Raw genomic sequence first — 23742 nt, 5'->3', positions numbered from 1 at the left:
GATAACGGACCCTTGTTTCCGTTCTTGCCTCATAATTGTAACGCCATGCCCGGATTCTGCGGGGTTGCTGCCCCACGCAAATGAGCTGCCGAGCCCTTAAATAGGCTTTGCCATATAAAGGCTTCACTAAGCAGCATTTCAATATCTTTCTCGGTCCAGTTCTTTGTAGGGAGACTCTGCAGGAACATCATGATTTCCTGGAAGTCCATCTTCTGCAATTTCTCCGACCATTTCACTAGAAAGGCAGCACATACATAGAGATGGAACTCGGAGAAGCCTTGCTCTTCAGCCTAAGAAACAAAAAATGGGAGGGGAGAAAGTTAGCAGTTGCTCCGGTGTTTTTGTCGTTCAGCAGCTGTTTTTACTAGCAAACTCACCAAGTATGTGTCCCACATGCGAATAGTATTCTTCACGCTTATCTCACGCATCAACAAACAATTCATCCACCTGAAGCTGAACTGGATAAATTCCACGTGCTCCGACTCGAGATGCCGCGAAAGTCCCTTGTCGATGCGGGCCGTCAGATCGCGTAGTGCTGCCACCTGTCGCTGTATTCCTGGTTGCGCGACAATATAGTGGTCCTGGATGCCGTCTAGTAGCTTCGTCAAGCACCAGAACGAGTCGGCCTCAACAGCATCTAGTACAGGCTTGGGAAGCTGCCCAGGGTCCATGCCACTCTCGATGTCGGGATCACCGATATAGACCCCCAAGAACACCTCGAAGAAGGGCGTTACCAAGTCATTGATTCCCTGTACGTAACCGCTAGCTGGGTGGCGCACTGCCCAGACATACAAAATACGCTCTAGTGCTCGCTTTGTCGCATCGTAGCTATAGAGTTCAATGTGTGGGTTGGTGCGAGGCACATCTATGCTAATCTGGTGCCAGATAGCTTCATCAAGTCCACGAGCCCGGCCCGGCCCGGTCGTGCTCGTCATCATCTGGGAGCCGCGGTCAAAGGCTTGTTTGACACCGTCGAGATATTCCTTCCTCTTCCGCTCTAGTGTTGCTACGCGACGCTCCCCATTGGTAGGCAAGTAACCAAGTAAAAGCTGCCATGTCATGGCTCGTACTTCTTCAGGTACGCCCGACCAGGCCAGCTGCCGTAGTTCTCCTAGTGGAATGGATGTAGCTTGGAGTAGTTTTTTGAATTTGTTGATGCGCGTAATTCGAGAATTGTGTGTTTCGAGTTCCTTGGGGGTGGCATCACCAGGGATTGCGGGATAGTTTATGAGGTGTAGAGCGTTGGCGGGGTCTGAAGAAGAAGGCAATTAGTTATTGGGCTGTTCAAGACATAGGGTCCTTATCCTTGGGGTCAGTCTAGGAGAAAAAAGACTCACCTCGCACAATCTCCTTGTACTGTGGCCGTAGAATCTTCCCCTCGGTCTTCTTTGGCATAGGATATGTCACACTGGGCCGTTCTATGGCAATATCTGCACTATCAGAGAATCGCCGACTGCGAGGGCCTTCCAGGCTGTTTGTGCTAATAACACCAGTAGACGCTGCATGAGGTAGGCCTGATTGTTTATCTTGAGCTTCTCGTCGCGAGCGACGCTGCATACTTGATAGGCTGGGAAGGCCAAAATCGTCACCATCATCATCATCATAACCGACAATATCATCGGCGTCTGCCTTCCAGTCGTCGTTGGTGGTGGATAAAAAGTTAATGTAATTTTTGTAGGGCGGGGTCTTGGAGCCATCAGATCGCCGGGGCCGTGGCGACTGTTCGTTGCTTTGTACGCGTGAGATAGGATTTGAATGTGTTGGAGTTTTTGGCGGGGGCGTTGAAGAACTAGACAGATTTCTGCAATGATGGATAGACAAGGAGGAGTGATAGTTAGTATATGAGGCACAGCATGACATGACATGATTTGACTAGGGGAGGGGGGGAGGGAGGCCTTAGGGGAAGACGTTTTTTAGCATTCTAAATGGCCAAAGGGCAGAAAGCAAACAAGACAGGATAGTAACTGACAGCTGATCAAATTTAAGCATGTCGGCGTGTGAATACGCAGCACCAATGACCTTTCCAGGCTCGTGAACTGTGCGTTTCGGCGGCTTCCAAAAGGCCGAAGCCGGTGTACTGGAGGACGACCAGGAGGAAAATGTCAGTAGGCAATACTTCCAAGCATGCTTTTAGTCGGATCAGGTAGCAAGGGATAATAAGCCTGTCCTTTCGCTTATCCGATCTTTTGCTCTTTCGTAGGCGGGGCTAGAGGGCCTACATACTCGGATCGGTCTATAGCCGCCGGCCACCAGTTGTTAGCTTGGAGGTTCACGGATTCATCGTAACCAGGTTTTTTTTATTTTTTTTATTTTAGCAGGGCAGGGCAAAGCTCGCGCTCATGGCGGCCAACATACCAACTTGTACCATCTCCTGTTGCACAAGAGTCGAGATTGGGTCGAGGTTAGCAGAATGCCGAGTACTTTGTTGCGCATAGCAGCAGAAGAGGGAAAAGGGAACTGGGCGGGGATTGTTTGGCTTGTATCAGAGGCTATTCGAGGGGTCGTTTCGCATCACTGAGATTGGGTCGGGCCGTACCTGTTGCTGCGACTGTTTCTTGCTGCTGCTGCTGCCACCGCTTCCGCCGCTACTAGACGAAAACATGGCTAAAGGGGGGAGGGGGGGGGTATCAAGTCAGAGTGTGGCGTCCGTGGAGAATCGGTAGATGATGATTTTGTGTTGTTTGTAGCGTTTATAGAGCGTTTATGGCCTATTTGCTAGTAGTTTTTGGACTGCCTTTTCGCCTTATTCTCAGCTGCACCAGGTCGTAAAAGCTCCGTTATCATCGAGTAGGAGCCTCAAGAGAGACGCAGACAAGTATCTGTTACGTCTCGTCTTATAATGTTAAGCTTCGTCTTAATCGCCATTGCTAATGAGGTCACAGTGTTAGCTTTAGATTAATAGGCCGGGGTCAAAGCTTGTGGCGCCCCTGTTAGATGATGAGTCTATCAGCCACAACATTATTTTGCATGTGGCTGCAAAAACAGTAGGCACCCAGTCACTCACTGCTGTCGGCTGCCAATTGTCAGCCTTGCTTTGCTATCAATTGATCGCCGATATACAAGTATACTTTCTTTCTATTTTCTCAGCCTCGTCCTTAACTTGCAACTTGCAAACGACAACGCCCATCGTCTTGCGCTCATCGACGCTAGACTATTTTTTTTTCGCTTCTTTAGCTTCTTTTGCGCGTCGAAAATATAGACTTATCACCCAATTAACAGAACTTCCGAATCTTGTTTCTGTTCATTATTCCCTACTGCAAACAGCCTTCCATTTCATCATCGTCATCGCCATGGCTGACAACGAGGGTTTCGAAGACGATCTATTTGCTGATCTGTATGTTATCAATTTCCTTGAAGCTCAATACATTTATCTCAAAGTTGTCTACTTAGCCTAATACTTACCTTTCCTCAGCTACACTGATGACGATCCCGCAAAGTCCACTTCCACACCGCAAATCGATTCCGCCCAGCCCAACGGTGTCACTGCTCCTGCTTCTGCTTCTGCTCCTGCTCCAGCCTCTTCTACTTCAGCGCCTGCTCCTGCCCAAGACCCGACATTTGATAATAGCAACGGCGACTCCGTACCGCCATTAGATATCAATGCCCAGGATGACGAATACGAATATGAAGACGACGACGATGACATTGACATCACTCTCGGAAACACCAGTACTGATGCGATTGCTGTCGCTAATGCTACTACCACTGCTTTTCCCAATCAATCAAATCAACAAAATGATCGCGCAAGCACGCCGGCTCTCTCGGTTCAAGGCTCAAGCAAACTAGGCGTAGCCAACAAAGAAGACGGGTAAGTCGATTCTAATTTCTAATTGTACCCCTTTCGCGTGTATGTAGCTCTATAGGTTTGTATATTACCCGATCAATCATGCCTATAAGGACAATACAGTTTTCTGCAGCGGGCTGCCTGCGTAGGCTTTAGTATTACTCAATTTCACTACTCGATAAACGGACACTCGTGTCTACCCGCCTAAAGACGCCACAACAAGTCTAGTCTTGGCTATTCTCACGGCTAGCCTCAGCGTCAACCTCAGCGCCGACTTGTTCGTTGTCAATGTTTCCCATTATCTAGGGGAAAAGCATGTTTGTATTTCTGTTATTCCTGTATACGCTTGCTTAGGCCTGGACGTAAGCTTTGGCTGTGACTTGGACATTGGCATTTGGGCATCCGTTATGCACAAGAACGATAGAATGGAAGCCTCCGGCTGTGGTGTATATGGCAGAGCAAATCGGAACGGGGCGGTTAATGTATGGGAATATGGGAAACGGCTCCGCAGAGACTTGCAAAAGACAATAACAGTCGTCACTGTTCTATGACTAGGCCACCATGGACCGGTTCAAACTAGACCATACCAGGCCGGGCCGGGCAAGACGGAAACAAGAAGCGAGGCCAGAATTTTTTACATTCCAGGAGAAAGAAAGAGAAGAAGAAGAAGAAGAAGAAGAAAAAAGGCATATCATATCAGACAAAAAGCTAGCAAGCAGACAGCACACGATAGCTACGAGATTGGAGAAGTCAGACCGACGTTCATATATCCAGGCTTAGCGCAATGCCCCTCTTTTGTCCTGCTGTACCGAGATGAGACCATGAGATTGATTAGCTCTAGTCCTGTTCTCAGTATGCATTTCTCAGTTTGTTTGTTTGTTCATCCTCGTCTTTGTCTGCAGATCGCAGATATGAAATGCCTGTTCTTCGTCCTCCCGCTTTGCCTTTATCTTTGCCTTTGCTTAGTATCATCTTGTCTTACTTGGGCAGACAGGCAGATCAGTGGGCAGATGTATAACTACAACTTTCGTAATTCTGGTTCTACTTCTTGTCTCGTCGTTTGGCTCTATCTTTGGCTGTGTCCTTGACTAGTGGATAGCACAACGGCCTACATCTACGCCTACACCGTGCAGACCCGCAGAGCTACTAACACGTCGAATGGGGATACTGATGTTCTTACTTTTGCTTCGCCTTGCATGCAACAACATGCTAATCTAGGATGATTCCTGTGTATAGAAAAATGTTCATTGGTGGTCTCAACTGGGAAACGACAGATGGTAAGCCTCTTTTCTCCCTTGGCTAGGCCGACTCCGTTTGTCCTTGGTCGTACTGAATCCGCATTAATGGCTGTATTAACCTTCCATAGAATCATTGCGCGATTACTTCTCACAGTTTGGCGAAGTGCTCGAGTGTACCGTTATGCGCGACAACAACACTGGCCGTTCTAGAGGCTTTGGCTTCCTAACCTTCAAAGACGCCAAGACTGTCAACATCGTCATGGTCAAGGAACACTTCCTAGACGGCAAGATAGTAGGTCCAGCCTCTCACCTTACGGCCCATATAGCTTCACTTATTTCTAACGCTTTTTTTCAACCTTTTCTTCGCCCTGCTCTAGATCGACCCCAAACGCGCCATTCCTCGCGATGAACAAGAGAAGACTAGCAAGATCTTTGTCGGAGGCGTGAGCCAAGAGACCACAGACCAGGAATTTCGGGAATACTTTGCGCAGTTTGGTCGCGTTGTCGATGCTACACTGATGATGGATAAGGACACGGGCCGGCCGCGCGGCTTTGGCTTTGTGACATTTGAAAGTGAAGCTGGTGTCGAAAACTGCATCAACACGCCCCTGGAAATCCACGGCAAGCCTATCGAAGTCAAGAAAGCCCAGCCACGCGGCAATCTACGTGAGGAGGAAGATGCAAGCCGTCGCAACAAATTCCGCAAGATGGATGATCAAGGTATAAGCGGAGGCAACGGCAGCGGCCCTTGCGCTGCCAACCCTGGTGGGGCCATGATGGGCCAGATGGGTGGAGGCAGCGGTGGTGGCATGACACCACAGGTGATGGCACAGTATATGCAGCGCATGCAGCAGTACTTTTCCATGATGCAGCAGCAGCAAATGGCGATGAGCCGTGGCATGGGCCAAATGAACCCAGCTATGTACCAGAACATGCAGCAGCAAATGATGCAGATGCAGCAGATGCAGATGGCTGGCCGTGGCCAAGGCGGCATGAACCCAGCCATGATGGGCCAGATTATGGGTCAGATGGGCCAAATGAACAACCAGATGGGCCAGATGAACAGCCAGATGAACAACCAGATGAACAATGGCATGATGAACAACGGCGGTGCAGGTCGCGGCTTCAATGGTGGTGGTGGCATGCCCCAGGGTAGCTTTGAACAGCAGAACAACGGACCAATGTTTAACCAACAGCGCCGCTTCAACAACGGCGGTCCCAATCAAGCCGTAAACAACTGGAATAACAACAACAACAACAACGGCGGCGGCGGCGGCGGCGGTGGTGGTGGTGGTGGTAACAGTGGCACTCCCGAAGCCTATGACGACTCGATGCAGCAAGGCGGCTCGTCCCAGGGCCCGAACCAGGCTGGTCGAGGTGGCCCTTCCTTCCGTCGCATGCCCGGCAGCCAGACACCTGATCCGACCAACGCGCCGCCGGCAAACGCGCCCACGGGCCCCAAGAATGCCGGTAAGCCGGGTGCCAACTACCGTGGTGGCGGTCGTGGGGGTGGCGGTGGCGCGGGACGGGGATTCCATCCGTACTCTCGCTAGACCTATAGAGTGTGCAGGCTAGTGGGTGAGGTCCGTCAGTGTTGCTTCGCCCTATCTTGCCTGTCTCCTGTCCGGATTCGCTTGCTTGCCTTGCTTTCTTTTTTGTCTTTTGGCCTGGCTAGCTGAGCATAAAGCCTCTCTCGCTCGCTCGCTCTCCGTGCTGTCTCTGTACTAATATCCCTTTCGGCGTCACGTTAACCTGAATTCGTTGTTCTCTGCTGCTCCCGGTCTTTTTCCTCCTTTGCATCGTTTCTCCGGCCGCGGGGGAAGGTTTTATTTTGCGAGGATAACATTTCCGGTTTATCTGTCATGGCATGGTCTCTTGGTCTGGCCCTTTGTCTCTACGCATGCTGTTTTTTTTTTATCTTTCTTATTTGGTCTTGTTCTCCACGGCTTGTTAGCATTTTCCTCTTTATATTTTCTTTATTTTCATTCCATTTTTCATATGTAATCACTAAAGTTCTTCTGAGTTTATTTAGTTGGAAGTTCGAATACATCGACTTGGTTGATAGTAGTAACTTTGAATTTGGATCGAGGAGTCGAAACTCATCCGAACACGCAGAAGAACAGGAGGAACAAGTTCGCATTCTACTGTGGCAGCACAGGGCTAGGCCACCATGAGTGACGACACACAAGTAACAGTTAGGGTTTAGTGAAGTATTGAAGAATTGAAGCTGAAATAAGGCTCAGATCAGAGGCTCTGCTAATAACATCCCATTTCCTATAAAGGGGGGGGGGTTAGTTTGGTCCTGAAAACAAGGGATGGACGCTACTATAGGGGATAGCCGTCTACTGGAGCTAGTTACCCTAACTCTGGTTCGCCCACTGTAAACCCATCCTTAGCCCACTGTAGCTCCATGTGGGACACCTGTGCATTTTTTTTTGCCAGCTTGAAATCTAGGCTTGACCTCACTTACCCTATCTCACCTCTGCCCATGGATGTGGCTTTCCCTGTTTCTTGTTCATCTTTGAGGCCATCGTCATCTTGAGCTAGCTTCGCGCCTTTATTTACTTCTTTATTATCAATTATCTTTCCCCCTCTGCATCCTCTTTAATACCGCCTTTTACTTGGCATAATTCCCCCTCGTGCACACGTCTGAAAGGGACACAGTTCACCATGTCGCCTACCTCTGCTGCTGTCAAGAGAAAACGTGATTGCGCTTCCATCGACGCCGCTGCTTGTGATCCTACTGTTAGCGCTGCACCTGCATCCGAATCTGCTGCTACCCACACCTCTGCCACCGAGGCCGCTCCTATTTCCGTGGCTTTTGTCGCACCGCCTCCTACCTCTACATCCGCTATGCCCTCCACTCCTGCCGTCACCACAACTGCCGCAACGGGCGAGGCTGCACCTGCCATCGAGCCGGCGCTGGCTTCAGCCTCGCATCCGCCGCCTAAGCGCCAGCGCTCCAACGGGCATGTCGCGGAATCCGAAAATACCCCTGCCGATATCACTTCTAATGCACAATCCGGGTCCTCCTCCTCCCCCTCGTCTGCCGACCCCAAGTCCATGGCCCCACCGCCGTTGGGCCAGCTGACCCATCCCGTTGGATACACTACAAACCCGCCTCCCACCGGCCGTCCTGTCAGAGTCTATGCTGATGGTGTCTTTGACCTGTTCCATCTTGGGTGCGCATTAAAAACCCCCTCTTACTCACGCTTTGCTAGTTAACCTACGTCAAAGCTCCCTTGAGCTTCCCCTCTTGGTGCCAATTGATTAGCTAACCTGTCCTCTTTTTCCGCCGTTTTTCCCTACTGCAGTCACATGCGCCAGCTTGAGCAAGCCAAGAAAGCCTTCCCCGATGTCCACCTAATCGTCGGCGTCACGGGCGACGAGGAAACCCACAAGCGCAAGGGCCTAACTGTGCTCTCGGGCCGCGAACGTGCTGAGACCGTCCGTCACTGTCGCTGGGTTGACGACGTGGTAGAAAACTGTCCATGGATTGTGACGCCCGAGTTTCTCGAAGAGCACAAGATTGATTATGTAGCTCATGATGACATTCCGTATGGTGCTGACGAGGGCGATGATATTTACCGACCTATCAAGGAGGCTGGCAAGTTCCTGGTGACGCAAAGAACTGAGGGTGTGAGCACAACAGGCATCATCACGAAGTAAGGGCAATTAACTGGCCACACTCCCCAGACTACCCACCATCAAAGAGCTACTGTTGCAAATAGGCACCCCGCTAACCACGCCATTCTATCGTCCCAATAGGATCGTCCGAGACTATGAAAAATATATTGCCCGCCAATTCAAGCGTGGCGCGTCTCGACAAGAACTCAATGTCAGTTGGCTCAAGAAAAACGAGATGGATATCAAGCGCCACGTCAGTGACCTGCGCGATAACATTCGCGTCAACTGGGCCACTACTGGACAAGAGCTCAGTCGCGAGCTGCGTCAGTACTGGCCTGCCAGCCGGCCGCAGTCACCCGCCCGCGCACTCTCAACTAATAGTCTCAACGACTTGTCGCCTGGCGTTATCCGCACGCCGGGTGCAAGTAATGCTGCGAATACAAATGACTTTATCACGGGATACACCATTGGGCTGATTGGCGGCGTACGGTCTTGGGTAGGTCTTGATTTCTTTTTCTTTGTTTCTCGCGGTATCCAACTGGATTTTGCAGCAGGAGTAATAGCAGTATTTTGTGTTAGAGAGAGACCTGTGCTAACGTTTGCGCCCTCTCCCTACAGATGACAAAGAGCCGCCGCAGTGGCGAGAGCCGCGGGCCCAGTGATGATGACTCCGACTCGGAGGCCCGAAGCCCGACATTAGCGACGGCGGGTGGCTCGGGTTCTGAAATTGGGACAACCTCAGCCCCGACACTCACTAAAACGCCTGTGAAGCAGACGCAACAACATTAGCCACGCTGTGCGCTGCGCTACGCCACGTCTGTACCTATATCATTTTCCACTCTTTTTTCTCTTGTTAGTGTCTGACCTGTCCCTGTTTGGTCTTCATGCTTTGCTTCGTCTTGTGTGTTATTTTGCGTGTCCTTATTGAAAGAGGAGAGGTTAGATAGATGGCCACGCATTGATCGCTGGCCCGAAAACAAAAACAAATATGTACTTTGGCGTGTATGACGAGCATGAACCCGCGGGTAAGAGCAAGTGAACCAGTGTACTCGGAGACCTCCGGTCGCAGGTATGGCTATAAGCGGCTGCTAGCTATGGCTCTAGCTCAGTCAGTATCTACTGCCGCGCCTTCAGTCGGCCTCTGTCCACCTCGAACTCATTCCATATAGACCCATAGCCTCCAGAAAACACGGGATCACGTCCACTGTCCCGTACAGCGCTGCTAGTCTTGTAGCAATCCACCACGTAAAAGCTACAGCATGGTATGCCCCAAAGGTTATATGTCTCTTTTGCATGCTGGCTGTCGATGACCAATGTCCTTGATGAATACGACGAATATTGGATTAGTAAGACAAAATCCTACGATGGGTTGTTATCAATCCTTTTATATCCACTATTCTTAGTAATACAGCGAAATGCTGAGTAACATGATGACTAATAAGACAGCCTTGCAGTTTTTGGATACAAATGACATACGACATGCAGCCTTCCTGTCTGCTCTCCTCTCCATGGCCAAATTGCACTGCGCCGTACGATAAGTGGCTACTTGCGTACCCCTGGCGATGTAGGTATTGTTGTTTTTGTTATTATTGCTGTTGCTGCTGTTCTTGTTTTTTATTTTATTTTTTGCACACATGTTCTTTTCGACTGTATTGTCTGTCATAGTTGCTCCGAGACCCGAGCTAAGAACGCCCTGTCTCGGTCGGGCTTGGCTGGTCTGCACAGGCAGGCCACTTGCGACTGCTCCTTCACCTTGTTTCTTTTTTTTTTCGTGTCCCCTCTTTTTTTGGGGGCCGTTTTACCGTTGTCAAGACAAAGAATAGGCCAATGGCTGGGGAAAACAACAAGGGGCGGCGCAGCTCAGGCCTAGAAAGCTTGCAGATTTCCGACGTGCAGGCAAACTTACCACGTAGCACTCAGGACTAACTTGCGATGATAGTGATGAATCTAAATCGAGCAAGACGCACCGAGAACAACAGAACACTAGAGCGCCAGGACACGAGCAGGACGTGGCTTAGTGATACACAGCAAATTTGAGGACAGATCACGTCAAGATTGCCAAGGTCAGTGGCCGAAAGGCCGGGCAAGGAGCAAGGGAGGTGGGAGGTGGGATGATAGTCGGGAAGAAGAAGTCTTCTGCTGGTGTAACGCCGACTCCGACTTGAAAACGGAGCAAGGGGCAAACCAGTTGCGCCGGCTCTGTCCAGTAAAAACAGCCAAAGTCCCAAAACTCGGCCTACGCAGCAAACTTATAGTCCGGCAAGATTGCCGGACTCAGAATTCCTAGCTCTAGTTGGCGGTTAGTGTCCAGACTGCTAGCTTCCATCCTCTTCTCTCCATACGCCCCTCCCCATGTTGTGGGATCGTAGTCTGTGCACACAGACGCGCACGCCCCTACCAGAGGAGTAGACGGCCGGCCATTGTCTGGCGCGAGAGAGCATGTTTTCCTCGGGGTCTTGTCAGAATCAAGAAGACAGGAAACATGAAGAGCCAGGGCATGTTTTGCGTCGGCGTCGTTTTCTCTAATTTTGACTTTCTCCGACTGTTTCTTTTTTTTTTTTTTTTTTTTTTTCTTTCTTATTCTTATTTGTGTTATTATTTTCTTTTTTCCTTACCCCGTCATTTTCTGCAGATCGCGACAAGGCGATAGCCAGGTAGAAGAACACAACACCGTCATCATTATTTAATGTAACCAGCACACACACATGCGCATACGCATCCACACTCTCAGAATCGCGCTTCCCACCCCCCCCCCCCCCAACAGACAGTCCTACTCTCACGCCTCCACTCTTGCACTCCCACCCCTCTCTACACTCTCACGCTCCCACATGCCCTTCTCTCCGTTTCGGCCTCGTTTGGCCGCTTCTCCTCCTCCCACTTCCCTTTTTCCCTTTTCGTGTTGCATCGCCGCGTCTCTGCGTACTGTTTTAGGCGCGGGGGGGAGGGGGGGGAAACAACAAGGCCCTCAGTATCAAGCTGCTTTCGCTTTCTCCCCCTGCGGCAAAAAAGAAGGAGAGAAAAAAAATAAAAATAAAAATAAAACAAAAAAAACACCCACGGAGAGGCTTACTCCTACCTAGCCCGTCGCCCTGAAAGATTATCAATCAAGACAACTACTCTTCACTAATCAATCTTTCTCCTCCTCGTGTCAGCCAGACAAGACAGGGGTGGGCGTCTAAGTCGGCGGTAAATTTTCCGTCCCATGTTTTCCCTGCGATGGATGGACGGGTCTGATTTGGCCCTGTCGTTGTTTTCCTACTGTCGGCTTGATTTGCCTTCCGATTTTGTTCTTTTTTTTTTCTTTCCGTCTTCTTCTCTCTGCCCTGATACACACACCCCCACCCCCTCTCTTCCCTCACATTCTCCTTCTCCTCTTATGCCCTCTTCTATAGCGGCAATTTAAACGCGTCTGCGCGCCTCTCTGCGCTAGAACATAAGCTTAGGCTTCTTCTCCGTGTGGTCAAGACTCAGGCCTTTTTCTCATGCAGTAGACCTCGCTAATGTACGCAATTGTCAAAAAGAACCTCTACACCGGCGACTTACGTACGTCTCTTGCAAGATAAAGTGACGCATTGCTATGATCTCTCACCCCATGGACGCCATGCAGCAAAAACACGACAGGAGTCAGGCCACGCCCCTTTGTCACTTGCCCTTTTGCCCTGGCCCTCCTCCTCTTCCCTTCTCTTGCTCTCTCCCTTTCGCGTCGCCCATCCCATCCAACGCGCATTCTGCCTTGCATACCTCTGCGCATATGACGCCCAACACCCGTATTTCTAATGAAAACCGCATCAAATCTATTGTAAGAACAGGAGAATTTGGGGGCCAGCTGGTGAAATGCAGGAGAAAAGACCCAAAGACCAAGAGAGAAGGAAAGAAAAAAAGCTTGGATCTTGGTTTCGCCCCCAACTTCTCTTCCAAAAACGAGGGGGGGTATCGGTTATATTGCACCTCGCTTAATCGATGTTTGCTATGAGTTGAGATGAACGATCCGAGTCGCACAGTGTTGGGGGCAAGGCAGTCTTGAGGGCAGATAGAGCTTGAGCGCCGGTGCACGGCTAGGGTTGTGTTTCATTAGGGTATGCAAGTGGGCGACTACCCTTGTACCCTAAAGGATTCCAAGTCGAGGTCGAGAAAAGTGGGATCGCCGACATGCAGGGTTGGCGACGCTCTTGCTGGTGCTTAGGGTTGGCCAGTGCAAGGGTTTTTTCATCCATCTCCATCTCCCCTTACCCTTGATCTCCCCGGCCAACTATGAAAGCATCCGATCGTGCTTCTCAAACGCCAAGACTTCGGCTAAGTTATTTTCCATCATTTCAACATCTCATTAGTTATATTTTTCACTATTTTATTTCATATTTCGCAATTTGCATTTCTTTTTTGCCGCTTCGGCCGACGAGTTACACCGACGCAACGAGCTTTGACACCCCTTTTTTGGCTCTTTTTCATGGGTTAATGTGAAGCAGCCTTTTATTAGGTCTAATTTTTGCAGTGTCTGAGTTAAGCCAAGACTTTTTGCTTTATTAGTTGGGGGTTGCTTTGCTTTGCCTTGCCTAGCTTTGCTTTGTTCTGCCTTGCTTTGCTCTGCCTTGCCTTGCCTTGCCTTGCCTTGCTTTGCTTTGCTTTGCTTTGCTTTGCTTTGCTTTGCTTTGCTTTGCTCTGCTTTGCTTTAGCTTCGCTTCGTTATTCAAAATTTGCAAGATCCTTGCGTCCGGCTGGGGCTTTCGCTAGGGCATCTCATTCCTATTCCTATGTTCATCGCGCGGCTATTTCTCTATATGTTGGGAACGTCCCAGGGTAGGATGGTGATGAAACTAAACATGCACGAGCTTGCCTCTGAGTTGGCGATGGGCTGCAGCCTCTGCTGTATTGCCGCATTTGCCGCTGTTAAATCCCGTCCTTACTCCTAGATCTCCTAGACGGGTTATAGGTCACGAGCCTCGTGCAGAGAAAGGAACAGGAAAGAAGGAGAAGGAAAAAAGGGCAAAAAGGGCAAAAGGAAACATTAGCAAGTGTCCTCTTCGTGCATCCGTACATATTTGTGCAGTTCGTTCGTTATGCACGCTCGACTTTTGCCCATGTACTCGAAATCCCTCGCCCACAAGCAAAGCGGGCCAGGCCACTCAGCGTTCCAGAACGGAGTAGCGTGGTAATGCAAAGATGAGACCCCATAGATTGTGGGAGGCTTATTAGTAACCATTTTGCTGAGCGATCAGTCATAAGGGGATGCTTAAAACGGCAATGCTAACTGTCGAGCCTAACGCCCTTTTTGGAACTCCATCATACTATGGGCTAGCCAAGGTGTAGCAGGCCCCATGTAAAGCATATAGTGTCTCTACCTGCGGGCGATGGTGATGGCGATCGAGCCACGAGTCGAGCTACCAGTCGAGCTGCGATGCCGCCAAGGTTTATTTGTCCAAGGCTCTGTGACTCGGCATGGGAGAGAGAGCGAGAGAGATAGAGCAGCGAGCATGGAATTTCAGGCTTCTTGGGGGGATGCCCTATGAATAAAGAGGGGGGAGAGGGGAGAGGGGAGAGGGGAGAGGGGAGAGGAGAGAAGAGAGAGACGAGAGAGGGGAGAAGACGAGGAGAGCGGGGGACAAGGCGAAACAGCAAGATGGCTTTTACTTTTGCCGTCCCCATTGCCAGCTCTCCTCTGCGCCGCGCACCATGACTCCTGTCTTGTGTTCTTGTATCGTCGTCCTTATGCCCCCCCCCCCCCCCCCCCCCCCGTCTTTGTGCGTCGTACGGACGTTGTTATCGTCTTCCAGAAGCCTCGTGATTTGCTCTGCTTTTTTCCATTCTTCGTCGATTTCCACGCTTAGGCCAGAAAGCAACACGGCGCTGTTATCATCAGCCACATAGCAAAGGCAGAGAGTCAGTGCTCATTCAAGCCCTAGCAAAAGTAGGCAGCAGGTATGGTGAAGGTAAGCGGGGTGGGGGGGGGGGGGGGAGGCATAAGGCAAGTGGCATGGGGCCATTAAACACAGGACAGGGCAATCTCATACCGAACCCAGCTAAACTAAGTTAACCCAAGTTAAGCCAAGACAATCTTGAATGGGCCTGGCCGCTCTTGTCTATCCTTCCTGCAGCAGCAGCAGCGGCCCATCTCTGGCACAGCGTCTTGGCTTTTCCTCTTGGGCTTCCCATCCTGGCTTTAGGCCTTAGGATTTTTGTATCTTTTGTCCCTCGAGAGTTTCTCACATGCGCCCGCAAGCCCAGATTTATGTACACTTGCACGCATGTTTGTATGTACGGGTACATGTGCGCATGTAAATATAGGTACATGTACACAAACGTCTGTACATGTAATCCTCGCGACCTCTTCTCTGCTAGGACCCCTCGTTCGTGCAAACCAACCGGGTCTGGCTTCACGATCCTGCTTCCTGGAATAAAACCCTAAGATAACTTCTATGATGCAGGCTTATCAAAAAGCGGAGAGCATCTTGGTCGCTTTTGGGCCGACTTTGTGCTTGGCTGTCCATTTGAGCAATCCTTTACTCGTGTGTTGGGTCGGTGGTGCGGGCTTCTTTATGGTGCGAGTGTCCCCCCGTCTTTGTGCTCGATCAAGTTTTCCTTCATTTTCTCTTTTTTGTCTTACTCTTCGCTCCGCCGTGTGGACGCTATCCTCTTTTTCATGACTGCATTGGCTAGTACTGGCGAGCACCCATCGTTCTAGCCATTAGCCATAACCTTATTTCTCTTGGGTTGGGGTTTTATTCCTTCTCCTCCTCTGCTTTTCTTCCCGATCTTTGCTACCTATTAGCTTCGCACTCTCGTCTTTTCGGGTCTTGCCTGGTCTCGTCTTGTTGGCCCCCCCCCCCCTGCCTTTTATTCCCTTCTTCTCCCTCGCTTTCTCTCTCTCTCTGTCTGCCTCTGTCTGCTTCTGTCTCCTTCTCTCCCTCTCTCCCTCTCTCTCTCCTAGGCTCTCCTTCTCTCTCTCTCTCCCTTTCTTTCGCTCTTGGCCTGGCTCGTGTACCTGGTCCCGAAACTAGAAGCCCTGCTTGCTGCTGAGTTTCTTGGCTAGGCTTAGCCCACATTCTGCCTTGTCGCTTGTTTCTAGTATATGCATCACCAAGGCATATACATATAGACGCGCATATACGCATCGGGGGCTATGGCAGCGGTAGCGGTGGCAGGAGCACTAACATAAGACGGAAAGGCAGAGAGACGGACAACGTATCGAGTCTGTCTGGCATCCTCTTGGTGACCACCTCACCCCCCAGCTACAGACCGAAGCGCAGACACGGGCTCAGGCGTGCTTTGTATGTATGTATGCATGTCTGGTGTGTCTGTATGCGCTAATGTATGCTGTGCTATACACTGCAAATTCTACACTGTATATTGCACATTCATACATGGAGATACTCTCGCTTTGCTCCTCTGTACTGCTATACACTATAGGACGCTGCAGCGGGCTGCACCCAGACAGACAAACTAGTACAATCAAAGCTGTACACTATAAACAGCACACCATACACTATAGATCATAGATCATAGATCATAGATCATACACTATACATTTTACACTATACACTATACTCTATACACTATTTACACCACACACCACGCACCACATACCGTACACTGTACACCATTCACCATTCACCATACACCTGCCACACACTGTTCACCTTACTCTCTCTCTATATATATATACATGCCTTACACCGCACACCGTACACCAGACGCCATCATACACCCATACTATTCTCTGTACACGTCCGACAAAACGCTGCACCAAAAGCTTCGCGCTACCCGCGCTGCAACTAGATGCACAGACCAAAACTGCCCAACATTCCATCTCCCTTCCTTGGCTTCTTCGTTTGGCTCTCGCTATTCTCCTTCACGTGTCCTTACGACGGCATTTGCCTCAAGACACGCCGACATCCTGTTCTCTGCTGCCCCCTCTCCACCCTTTTATCCTTCACCCCCCCCTCTCCCCGTTGTCTCTTCTCTTCTCTCCTTCTCCATTCCTCTTCCTTTTTGACAGTCTGCCTTATACTCCCGGTCGTCTCGTAGTTCCCACACTACCTAGTATAACACCCAAACTCACGATTTACACCACGCCCCTGCTGGCATCCCTCACCCCCTTTCTTTCCTCTAACTCTTTTCTTTTCCTCCTCCGATGGACCGTTAACGGATCGGCTTCATATTAGACCCTTGTTTCTGTTTTCCTTGCTTGCTCTTTGTTTTCCTTTCTTACTCTACGTGAGTGTAGGCGTGGGTGTATATGCGAGTTAGACAGCCTCTCACCCCCCCACCCCCCCCCTCCCCATCCATCTGTAGGCCCAGACACACACCCCTCCTCTCTCGTACACACTGGTCCCGTCTCCGTACCGTCTGTTGACCCTGGATTCCTTTTTATTGTCTCTTTATTCTTATATTTTCCCCCCTCCTGCTTTTGCCTTTACGATGTCTAGTATAAGGGATATCATGAATGCCGAAGACCAGGCTGTCGATACAAAAGACGCTGGGCCGGCAGTCTCATCTTCATTTTCGTCATCGTCTTTGTCTTTGGCTTCTAGGATCAACAACAACAGAAATACTAGCAACAATATAAACGACAGCATTGATACCAGTACTAGCGACGACAATAAAAATAGCAGCAGTACCGGCAATAGTGGCCATCAACAGAAGCAGTTCCACGGCATATTGTCACAGTCGCAGCTGCCCTCACACCACCATAATCTTTACCATACCAGCAGCTCTCCAAGCAGCAGTACCACTAGCAATACCGCTAGCAATACTACCACAGCCGCCGCTGCCACAAACTATCACTTGCCTTTGCGCCCTCACGCACCTCCTCTCCATTACAGAAGCTCACCTCACCTATCAGCCTCTGTCTCTGTCTCTGCCACCACCTCCACCACTTCTTGCAGGCGGTCCACCACGCCTCTACCTCATCCCCCATCACTCCCTTCCTCTGGCCAGCAATCGCCAGTGTTTTCCGGCGGCTCATTCCCCCACAAAGACTCACCGTCCGCTTCTGCTTCTTCCGCCATGGACTCCTTCCACCGCCAAAGTCGCCACAATAGTCCCTCAGGACCACCTTTTGCGCCTTCGGGGCCACCATCCTCATTTACCTCTTCTCCAAGGACCTCCCATCCTTCTCAGATAGGTGCGCAGGAGGTCAAACTCACGCCTGTTACCGGACGTGTAAGCAGGGCTAAGAGGGGTATTCCAGTGCACTATTGCCAGGAGTGCAACAAGACATTTACGCGGGCAGAGCATCTCAGGTACATATCAGACTCTTTTTCTTTTTCTTTTCTTTTTTTTTTTTTTTTTTTTTCTTTTCTCTCTCTTTCTCTCTCTCTCTCTCTCTAAAGCACATAAGAATACAAATCACAAACAAAACATCGTCACCCAACTTGATAAGATTTACACTCTTTCCATGAGAGAAAGCCCCCCGCCCCCCTCCCTGACACACCAAACCCTAATCACGCCATTAACCCTAACCATTCTAACAAGAGCAACTAACACCCTTTTAGACGTCACAGCCTTAGTCATGGCCGGCCGGAGTTCCCATGTCCATTTCCTGGCTGCTCGCGTGAATTCCACCGTAAAGACTTGCTTGAGCGACACCGCCAGAAACAGTACGTCTGTCTCAACCCATGCCGCTTTGCCATTGCTATTCTTATCCATATGCTTGGTCCGCGTTGCATTCTGCTGTACCTATACTGATGTAACTACCTGTTTGGATAGCCACAATGACTCCGAAACAGACCCGGTTGTCGCGTACCCCTACCCTAACCCTAGCCATCTCTCCTCAGCAAACCCGGGCTCTAGTGGCTCTGCACCATCTCGATGCCCCTCTGCAGGGAGTCTCTCAGGACTCGGGAGTAGCCCGGGTGCTGTGTTCTACCAGTCCCAGAACCTCAGCGTACCTGGCGCTGCACCGAACCAGCAACACCAACAGCAACACCAGCAACACCAACACCAACAGCAGCAGCAGCAGCACCAACATCAACACCAACAGCAGCCGGGACACCCCCAACACCAGCAGCACACAGCGATCCATGGCGCTGCAGAATTCCCCTGGGGCCGAACACGGAGCTCCTCTATGAACCATGCAATCTCTTCTACGGCGCAAAACGTGAATGTATTTTACCCGCAGTTCCCTCTTACCGGGCAGTACCCCGAGTTCCATGGTATGGAGGGGAGTAACAGTGGAAGCAGCCATGCTCCCCCGCAGACGACTGGACAGGTGGGAGGCAGCGGCATGGACGTTAACATCCCTAGTGGCCACATCAACATCGTTTCTAGCCAGATGCACACGCCTGAGCCCATGTACAGCCACTCGTACGATGCATCGTTTTCGATGCCACTGGATTTTGCGGGCCTGGACTTTTTCCACCCATATGGCGGCCAACAGCAGCAGCAGCAGCAGCAGCAGCAGCAGCAGAATGATAGCCAGCAGTAGGAGGGTTAGGCTGGTCATACGGATGCTTTCCTTCTTCTTCCCTCTCTTCCTCTCTCCCCCTCCTTTTTTTCCCTTCTTTTTCTTTCGGCTCCTTCGGTTCGCTCAAATCTTTGCTTCTTTTTTTCTCTCTTTTTCTCTCTTGCCCTAGTCTTCATTGTCAAGGCATCTTTTCATCTGCCACCTCTTTTTCTGGACTGTCAACTGGGCAAGGGGGCTAGAGAGTGACCAAGAACACTATTCTCTGTACAAAACATTTTTCTTCTTTTTCGCCACACATACACCTGCATCATATCGTTAGCTCGTTAGCTCCCATTTCTAGAATTCCCCTTTGCTCTCCCTCTGCTTCTCCTAGATTATCATGCAAGAAGTTTCCTTCATTCTTCTTGTCCCAACGCTTGTTAGTAAGGCTTATAAACAGCTGTTTCTAAAAATAGACACCCGCTTATACGGGGCCCGTTATTGAATCCTCAGCCCGCCCTGTCTAAACCTCACTAAAAACATCACTAATCCTGTCCATGTGCTGTTATTGTTATATGCTTAATCTTCTGGCGTCACACAGCCCAGCCCAATCTATTCAGCTCAGCCAAAACTATCCTCTCGCCAACCTCGTGTTCCCTTAGCCGACAAGGAAGGGAGGGGGGGCCATTAGGCACGGCAACATTGATAAGGCAGATTAGATAAGAAGAAGGCTAACTAACCAGGTGTCAATATGATATGCGTGCATGCTGCTAGCTATTGGTTATAAACCTGCTTACCAATCACCACCAAAGTTGCCAAAAGTCGTATTCTCCCTGAAACTATGGCCAAGAAAAAGTCCTATCAACAAACTACTGCTGGCGTTGCTCTTTTCCTTCTCATTTCCTCGCGTCAACTTCACTGTTCAGCATAGCTCATAGCCCGCATTCCTCCTCTCCTGTGACCCGTTTTTTTTTTTTTTTAGAATTAACGCCTGAGCAGTGCAAACCAGCTTTCGCCTTGTATCACTGCTCACCATAGGTCCAACATAGGGCTACCAACAGCTCTACACCAAGAATGCGCTAAACGAGAACTCAAGAACCTGCATTTAACCTAACCCACACGCCCCAGGGAAATGCCAGATCCAGGATCCCAGCCCGAGCTCTTTGGCGAGCGCCAGCCTTTGCTAGGGACCACTGCCGCTTCATCTCCAACGCATCCTCGCGAGGCACACGAGGCAGACAGAGGCACTGACGTATTCTCAGTGCCATTCCCAGACGCAGACTCCGGCCCTGAGGTTGCAGTTGGCAGCAACCATGTTTCACCGGAGGGAACGATCAGTCCGTTCCGTGGGGTGTGTATCATGCTCAGCATGTGGACCTTGATTTTCATTCAATGTGCGAATCCCCCCCCCCCCCCTTCCCATCAGTCCAGCCCCCAAACCTCAGCCCCCAATTGCTAATCCTCTCCCCCCTCTACCCCCCACCGGGCTTCCCTTGCGTAGCTTCCAATATGTCAGGCATCACAATGATCCAATCGAAGGTTGCTGAAGACCTTGATGCCGATGAGGAAGTTATGTGGTTCGCTGGCGCTTATCTCATAGCGCTGTCTGCGCTTACACCCGTTATCGGCCGGCTAGCCACTATATTTGCGCCCCGGAATATCGTGGTGCCAGTGTCGTTGCTTGTCGCTGCTGGCAGTGCTATAACAGCTTCTGCGACGGCCTTTGCGCGCTTCACTGTTGGCCGTGTTGTTACAGGCATGGGGGTGCTGGCGTACTTACGCTTTCTATGATTTTTGTGTTGCAGTTGATCAGCAAAGAACGCCGTGGAATGTACATGGCTTTGGTCAACATGGGATTCACTGCGGGCTTGTCATTTGGTGCTATAATGTATGGTGCATTGTTGCCGTGCATAGGCTGGAGGGCCATATTTTGGGCACAGGCACTGGTATCGGTAGCCGCGGGGGCAGGCGTGTATCTTAGCGTGCCGGAAAGCTCGCAGCCGAGGAAGAAACTAAATGACGGTATGAGCGCGGCACAGAAATTGGCATCCATTGACTACGTTGGGGTTGTAGCGCTGGTAAGTGTAACATACCGTGAACCGTCTAACCCTATCTCCCCCTTCCATCCTAAAAAAAGCTTCTAACACGACTTGCCTAGACGACGACTATCTCGTTGTTTCTCTATGCCTTGATTGGGGATATTAGACCCTACTGCATCGCCTTATCCTTTGTGTTTCTTGGGGTCTTTGTTCTTTGGGAATGCCGCTTTGCCACGGACCCAATAATTCCTCTCAAGATTCTCTCCTCTAAAGACGTCTTGTACACGTGCTTTGCACAGTTGATCTTCGTCTCGACTCGGTGGTCCCTCTTGTACTATGGACCCATATTCATGCTAGTTGTCAAGAGCTTTTCGCCCTCCGTATCTGGCTCAATCTTGATCCCGACTAACATCGGCTTTGGAGGTGGGGGTCTTTTGATTGGTTGGCTGCATATTCGCCACCACGGGAGCTTTTGGCTGTCCAGCGTTCTTTCGTTGGCCATATTCTGCTTGACGCTTGTTCTTGTGGCGTCTAGTGGCAGCACCTCGTCGCCAACCTGGCTGTTCGTACTCTATGTGTTTCTCAATGGCTTGGCCACTGGAGGCGGGGTGAATTACACTCTAGCACATATGCTGCACTTGACAAGCCCTGATGTGCACTTCGTTAGCACAAGTCTTCTCGGCATGTTCCGCGGGTTTGGCGGCAGCTTTGGAACGGCCATTGGTGGCGGGTACTTCATGCGGCTGCTTAAAAGTCTTTTGACAGAGGGATTTGCGCGCCTTGACGGCGGTGTTATAAGCCCCAGACATGAAGATCTAGTCGTTAAGCTTGCAGGACGGCCGAGTTTTGTCTTTGATGGCGGCCTTTCAGCCAACGAGGAAACAATTGCTCGAAATGGATACGCCGCGGCACTTCAACAAACCTGGAGAATGGCAGCACTGGTAGGCTTAGCAGCAATCGTTCTACAGGGCATGTGTGGATGGAGGGCGCCGGATGAAAGCAACGAGGCTGGAGACGGCGATATCGCTGATAACGAGAGAAGCGATGACTGAGAGGGAATAGATAACCCTTTCCACTTCAACACGCCATCCGTGACTCTCCTTGATAAGCCAGAGAGTGAGGCTAAGAAGAAGAAGACGACACATGGCTTGCCCCAAGGTTGGATTTCACTGTGGAGCAGGAAAGAGAGAATGATCAAAGTAGGTAGTTTCCTCTTTCTGGAAATTAAGTAAAAGTTTGCGCGCTCCTTCCGCGAGCAAGCATCAACACATACTTGGCCATTACTAAGAAACTGACGATGGACAAACATGGCGGCTATTAGCTTTACTAGATTTGCTGTTAGGTGGCCAGAATTTTTAATGTGCTGTTAACTTGTGAGACTAGCCCTCTTGCTATTTTATCTACACATTACTCTCTTCTATTGCCGCATTCTTTGCCTATTCTTAATTTGGCTTGTGCTTTTCTGTCCCGTCAGTTCATACACCCAGATAGGTGTTACTATAACGACCAACAGTCCTGCCGCAATGAGCTCCGCTTTGAGCCACGAGCAAAAGCTCAACCTTATATGTCGACCAGAAGCCTGCATAGTCATCATTGATTATGAAGACTGCCAGCCAATGATTAACGCCATTTGCGATGTCATGAACCGCCCCCAAGTTTCTATTGAAAGCTACGACAGCATCTATGAGATGCACGCTGGAGCAGTTGTTGCTATTCACCCAACTACGCCAAACCCAGATCTCTTTCACAGGTTAAGGCACAGGCTTGTGGTTATACACATTCTAAATGTAGATCCCAATTCAGAAAGAAGGAGCTTCCCGATCGGCGGAGAGCGCTTTGCCGACTACGAGCTGCTATATAGCAGGAATAGAATCGACAAACACTTGATAAACGACTTTTTTTGCCATATCTCAGGGTACATCCGTGATGCAAATCCTCTCAAGAAAGTCGAATCGTTCTTGCTGTCACCAAAGATGATTACGATGGCCTCTAAAAATCAAACTGCCTATCTCCCGCCTCCTGGAGTGGATATTGTTGAAGTATGTCTTGACTCAGTAATCCAGGTTCGGGATTCGCAAGAGCCATTGTTCAGGCTTACGGAGGTTGAGGACAGCCTAATCAAAAACGGCAATATGGCCGCATTTATACGGGCTCTAGCGAGACTCGTCTATAATGTTCGACAAACTATCAGGCTCCCTGTTCTCTTTACTGCTCGGCCTAGAGGATGGAGGAGAAATAAATCAAAGCTGCTACGCAACGACTATCTAATTCTCAACATCATTCTAACAGCCATTGCCTGGGGAATCCAGTATATTGACATCGAAGATAGCTTGGAACCCGCCTACAAACCTTTCATCTTAGGGCGAAAGGCAACCTCGCGAATCATCTACTCTAAGCACAGCCTTTTTGAAGACACTTCTCTATGGAGCTCGCCTAGGCTGCTGCCTGCTTTGTACGAATTATCAAAGTTCAGCGATGCTATACGACTGACATCCACGCGGTTCATCGGCTCCATGGACGATGGAATTCAGGAATTTTTAGACAAAGTTCGAGACGACCCAAGAATAGTCCCACTGATTGTTTGCAATTTGAAGGATCTCGTCTATGAAACTATACCCGCACATGTCTTGAGCTAGACGCTCACGCCGATTGAACCTACAACGAGGCTTGTCCTTA

The 23742-nt window shown here is 50.1% G+C and overlaps 6 protein-coding genes across 6 annotated transcripts; 5 read left to right on the top strand and 1 right to left on the bottom strand.

Moving 5' to 3' along the window:
• Window positions 1-29: 29 nt before the first annotated feature.
• On the bottom strand, window positions 30-1989 carry HOO65_011158 (GTPase-activating protein gyp1; the record flags this gene model as incomplete). The annotated part of the gene is made up of 4 exons (XM_071005599.1): window positions 30-290; window positions 378-1252; window positions 1338-1729; window positions 1970-1989. The coding sequence occupies 4 exons, from the start codon at window positions 1987-1989 to the stop codon at window positions 30-32; spliced, it is 1548 nt and encodes a 515-aa protein (XP_070862980.1).
• A 1301-nt stretch (window positions 1990-3290) lies between these two features.
• On the top strand, window positions 3291-6575 carry HOO65_011157 (putative heterogeneous nuclear ribonucleoproteinHRP1; the record flags this gene model as incomplete). The annotated part of the gene is made up of 5 exons (XM_071005352.1): window positions 3291-3334; window positions 3413-3808; window positions 5021-5061; window positions 5151-5314; window positions 5400-6575. The coding sequence occupies 5 exons, from the start codon at window positions 3291-3293 to the stop codon at window positions 6573-6575; spliced, it is 1821 nt and encodes a 606-aa protein (XP_070862979.1).
• Window positions 6576-7692: 1117 nt separating this feature from the next.
• HOO65_011156 (putative choline-phosphate cytidylyltransferase) lies at window positions 7693-9438 on the top strand (the record flags this gene model as incomplete). Its single annotated transcript, XM_071005688.1, has 4 exons — window positions 7693-8204; window positions 8337-8687; window positions 8791-9205; window positions 9268-9438. 4 exons carry the CDS (start codon window positions 7693-7695, stop codon window positions 9436-9438), a joined length of 1449 nt encoding a protein of 482 aa, XP_070862978.1.
• A 7644-nt stretch (window positions 9439-17082) lies between these two features.
• On the top strand, window positions 17083-19069 carry HOO65_011155 (uncharacterized protein; the record flags this gene model as incomplete). The annotated part of the gene is made up of 3 exons (XM_071005590.1): window positions 17083-17885; window positions 18138-18242; window positions 18352-19069. The coding sequence occupies 3 exons, from the start codon at window positions 17083-17085 to the stop codon at window positions 19067-19069; spliced, it is 1626 nt and encodes a 541-aa protein (XP_070862977.1).
• Window positions 19070-20551: 1482 nt separating this feature from the next.
• Window positions 20552-22118, top strand: HOO65_011154 (Vacuolar basic amino acid transporter 1; the record flags this gene model as incomplete). Its single annotated transcript, XM_071005760.1, has 3 exons — window positions 20552-20773; window positions 20833-21105; window positions 21186-22118. The coding sequence occupies 3 exons, from the start codon at window positions 20552-20554 to the stop codon at window positions 22116-22118; spliced, it is 1428 nt and encodes a 475-aa protein (XP_070862976.1).
• Window positions 22119-22589: 471 nt separating this feature from the next.
• On the top strand, window positions 22590-23702 carry HOO65_011153 (Pentafunctional AROM polypeptide 2; the record flags this gene model as incomplete). Its single annotated transcript, XM_070999894.1, has 1 exon — window positions 22590-23702. The coding sequence occupies one exon, from the start codon at window positions 22590-22592 to the stop codon at window positions 23700-23702; it is 1113 nt and encodes a 370-aa protein (XP_070862975.1).
• Window positions 23703-23742: the final 40 nt, after the last annotated feature.

Source organism: Ceratocystis lukuohia, assembly GCF_044167205.1.
Source record: "Ceratocystis lukuohia strain C4212 chromosome Unknown Supercontig1_pilon, whole genome shotgun sequence".
Lineage (NCBI taxonomy): Eukaryota > Fungi > Ascomycota > Sordariomycetes > Microascales > Ceratocystidaceae > Ceratocystis > Ceratocystis lukuohia.
Note: the sequence above shows the minus strand (reverse complement) of the source record. Positions and strands in the feature narration are given on the sequence as shown.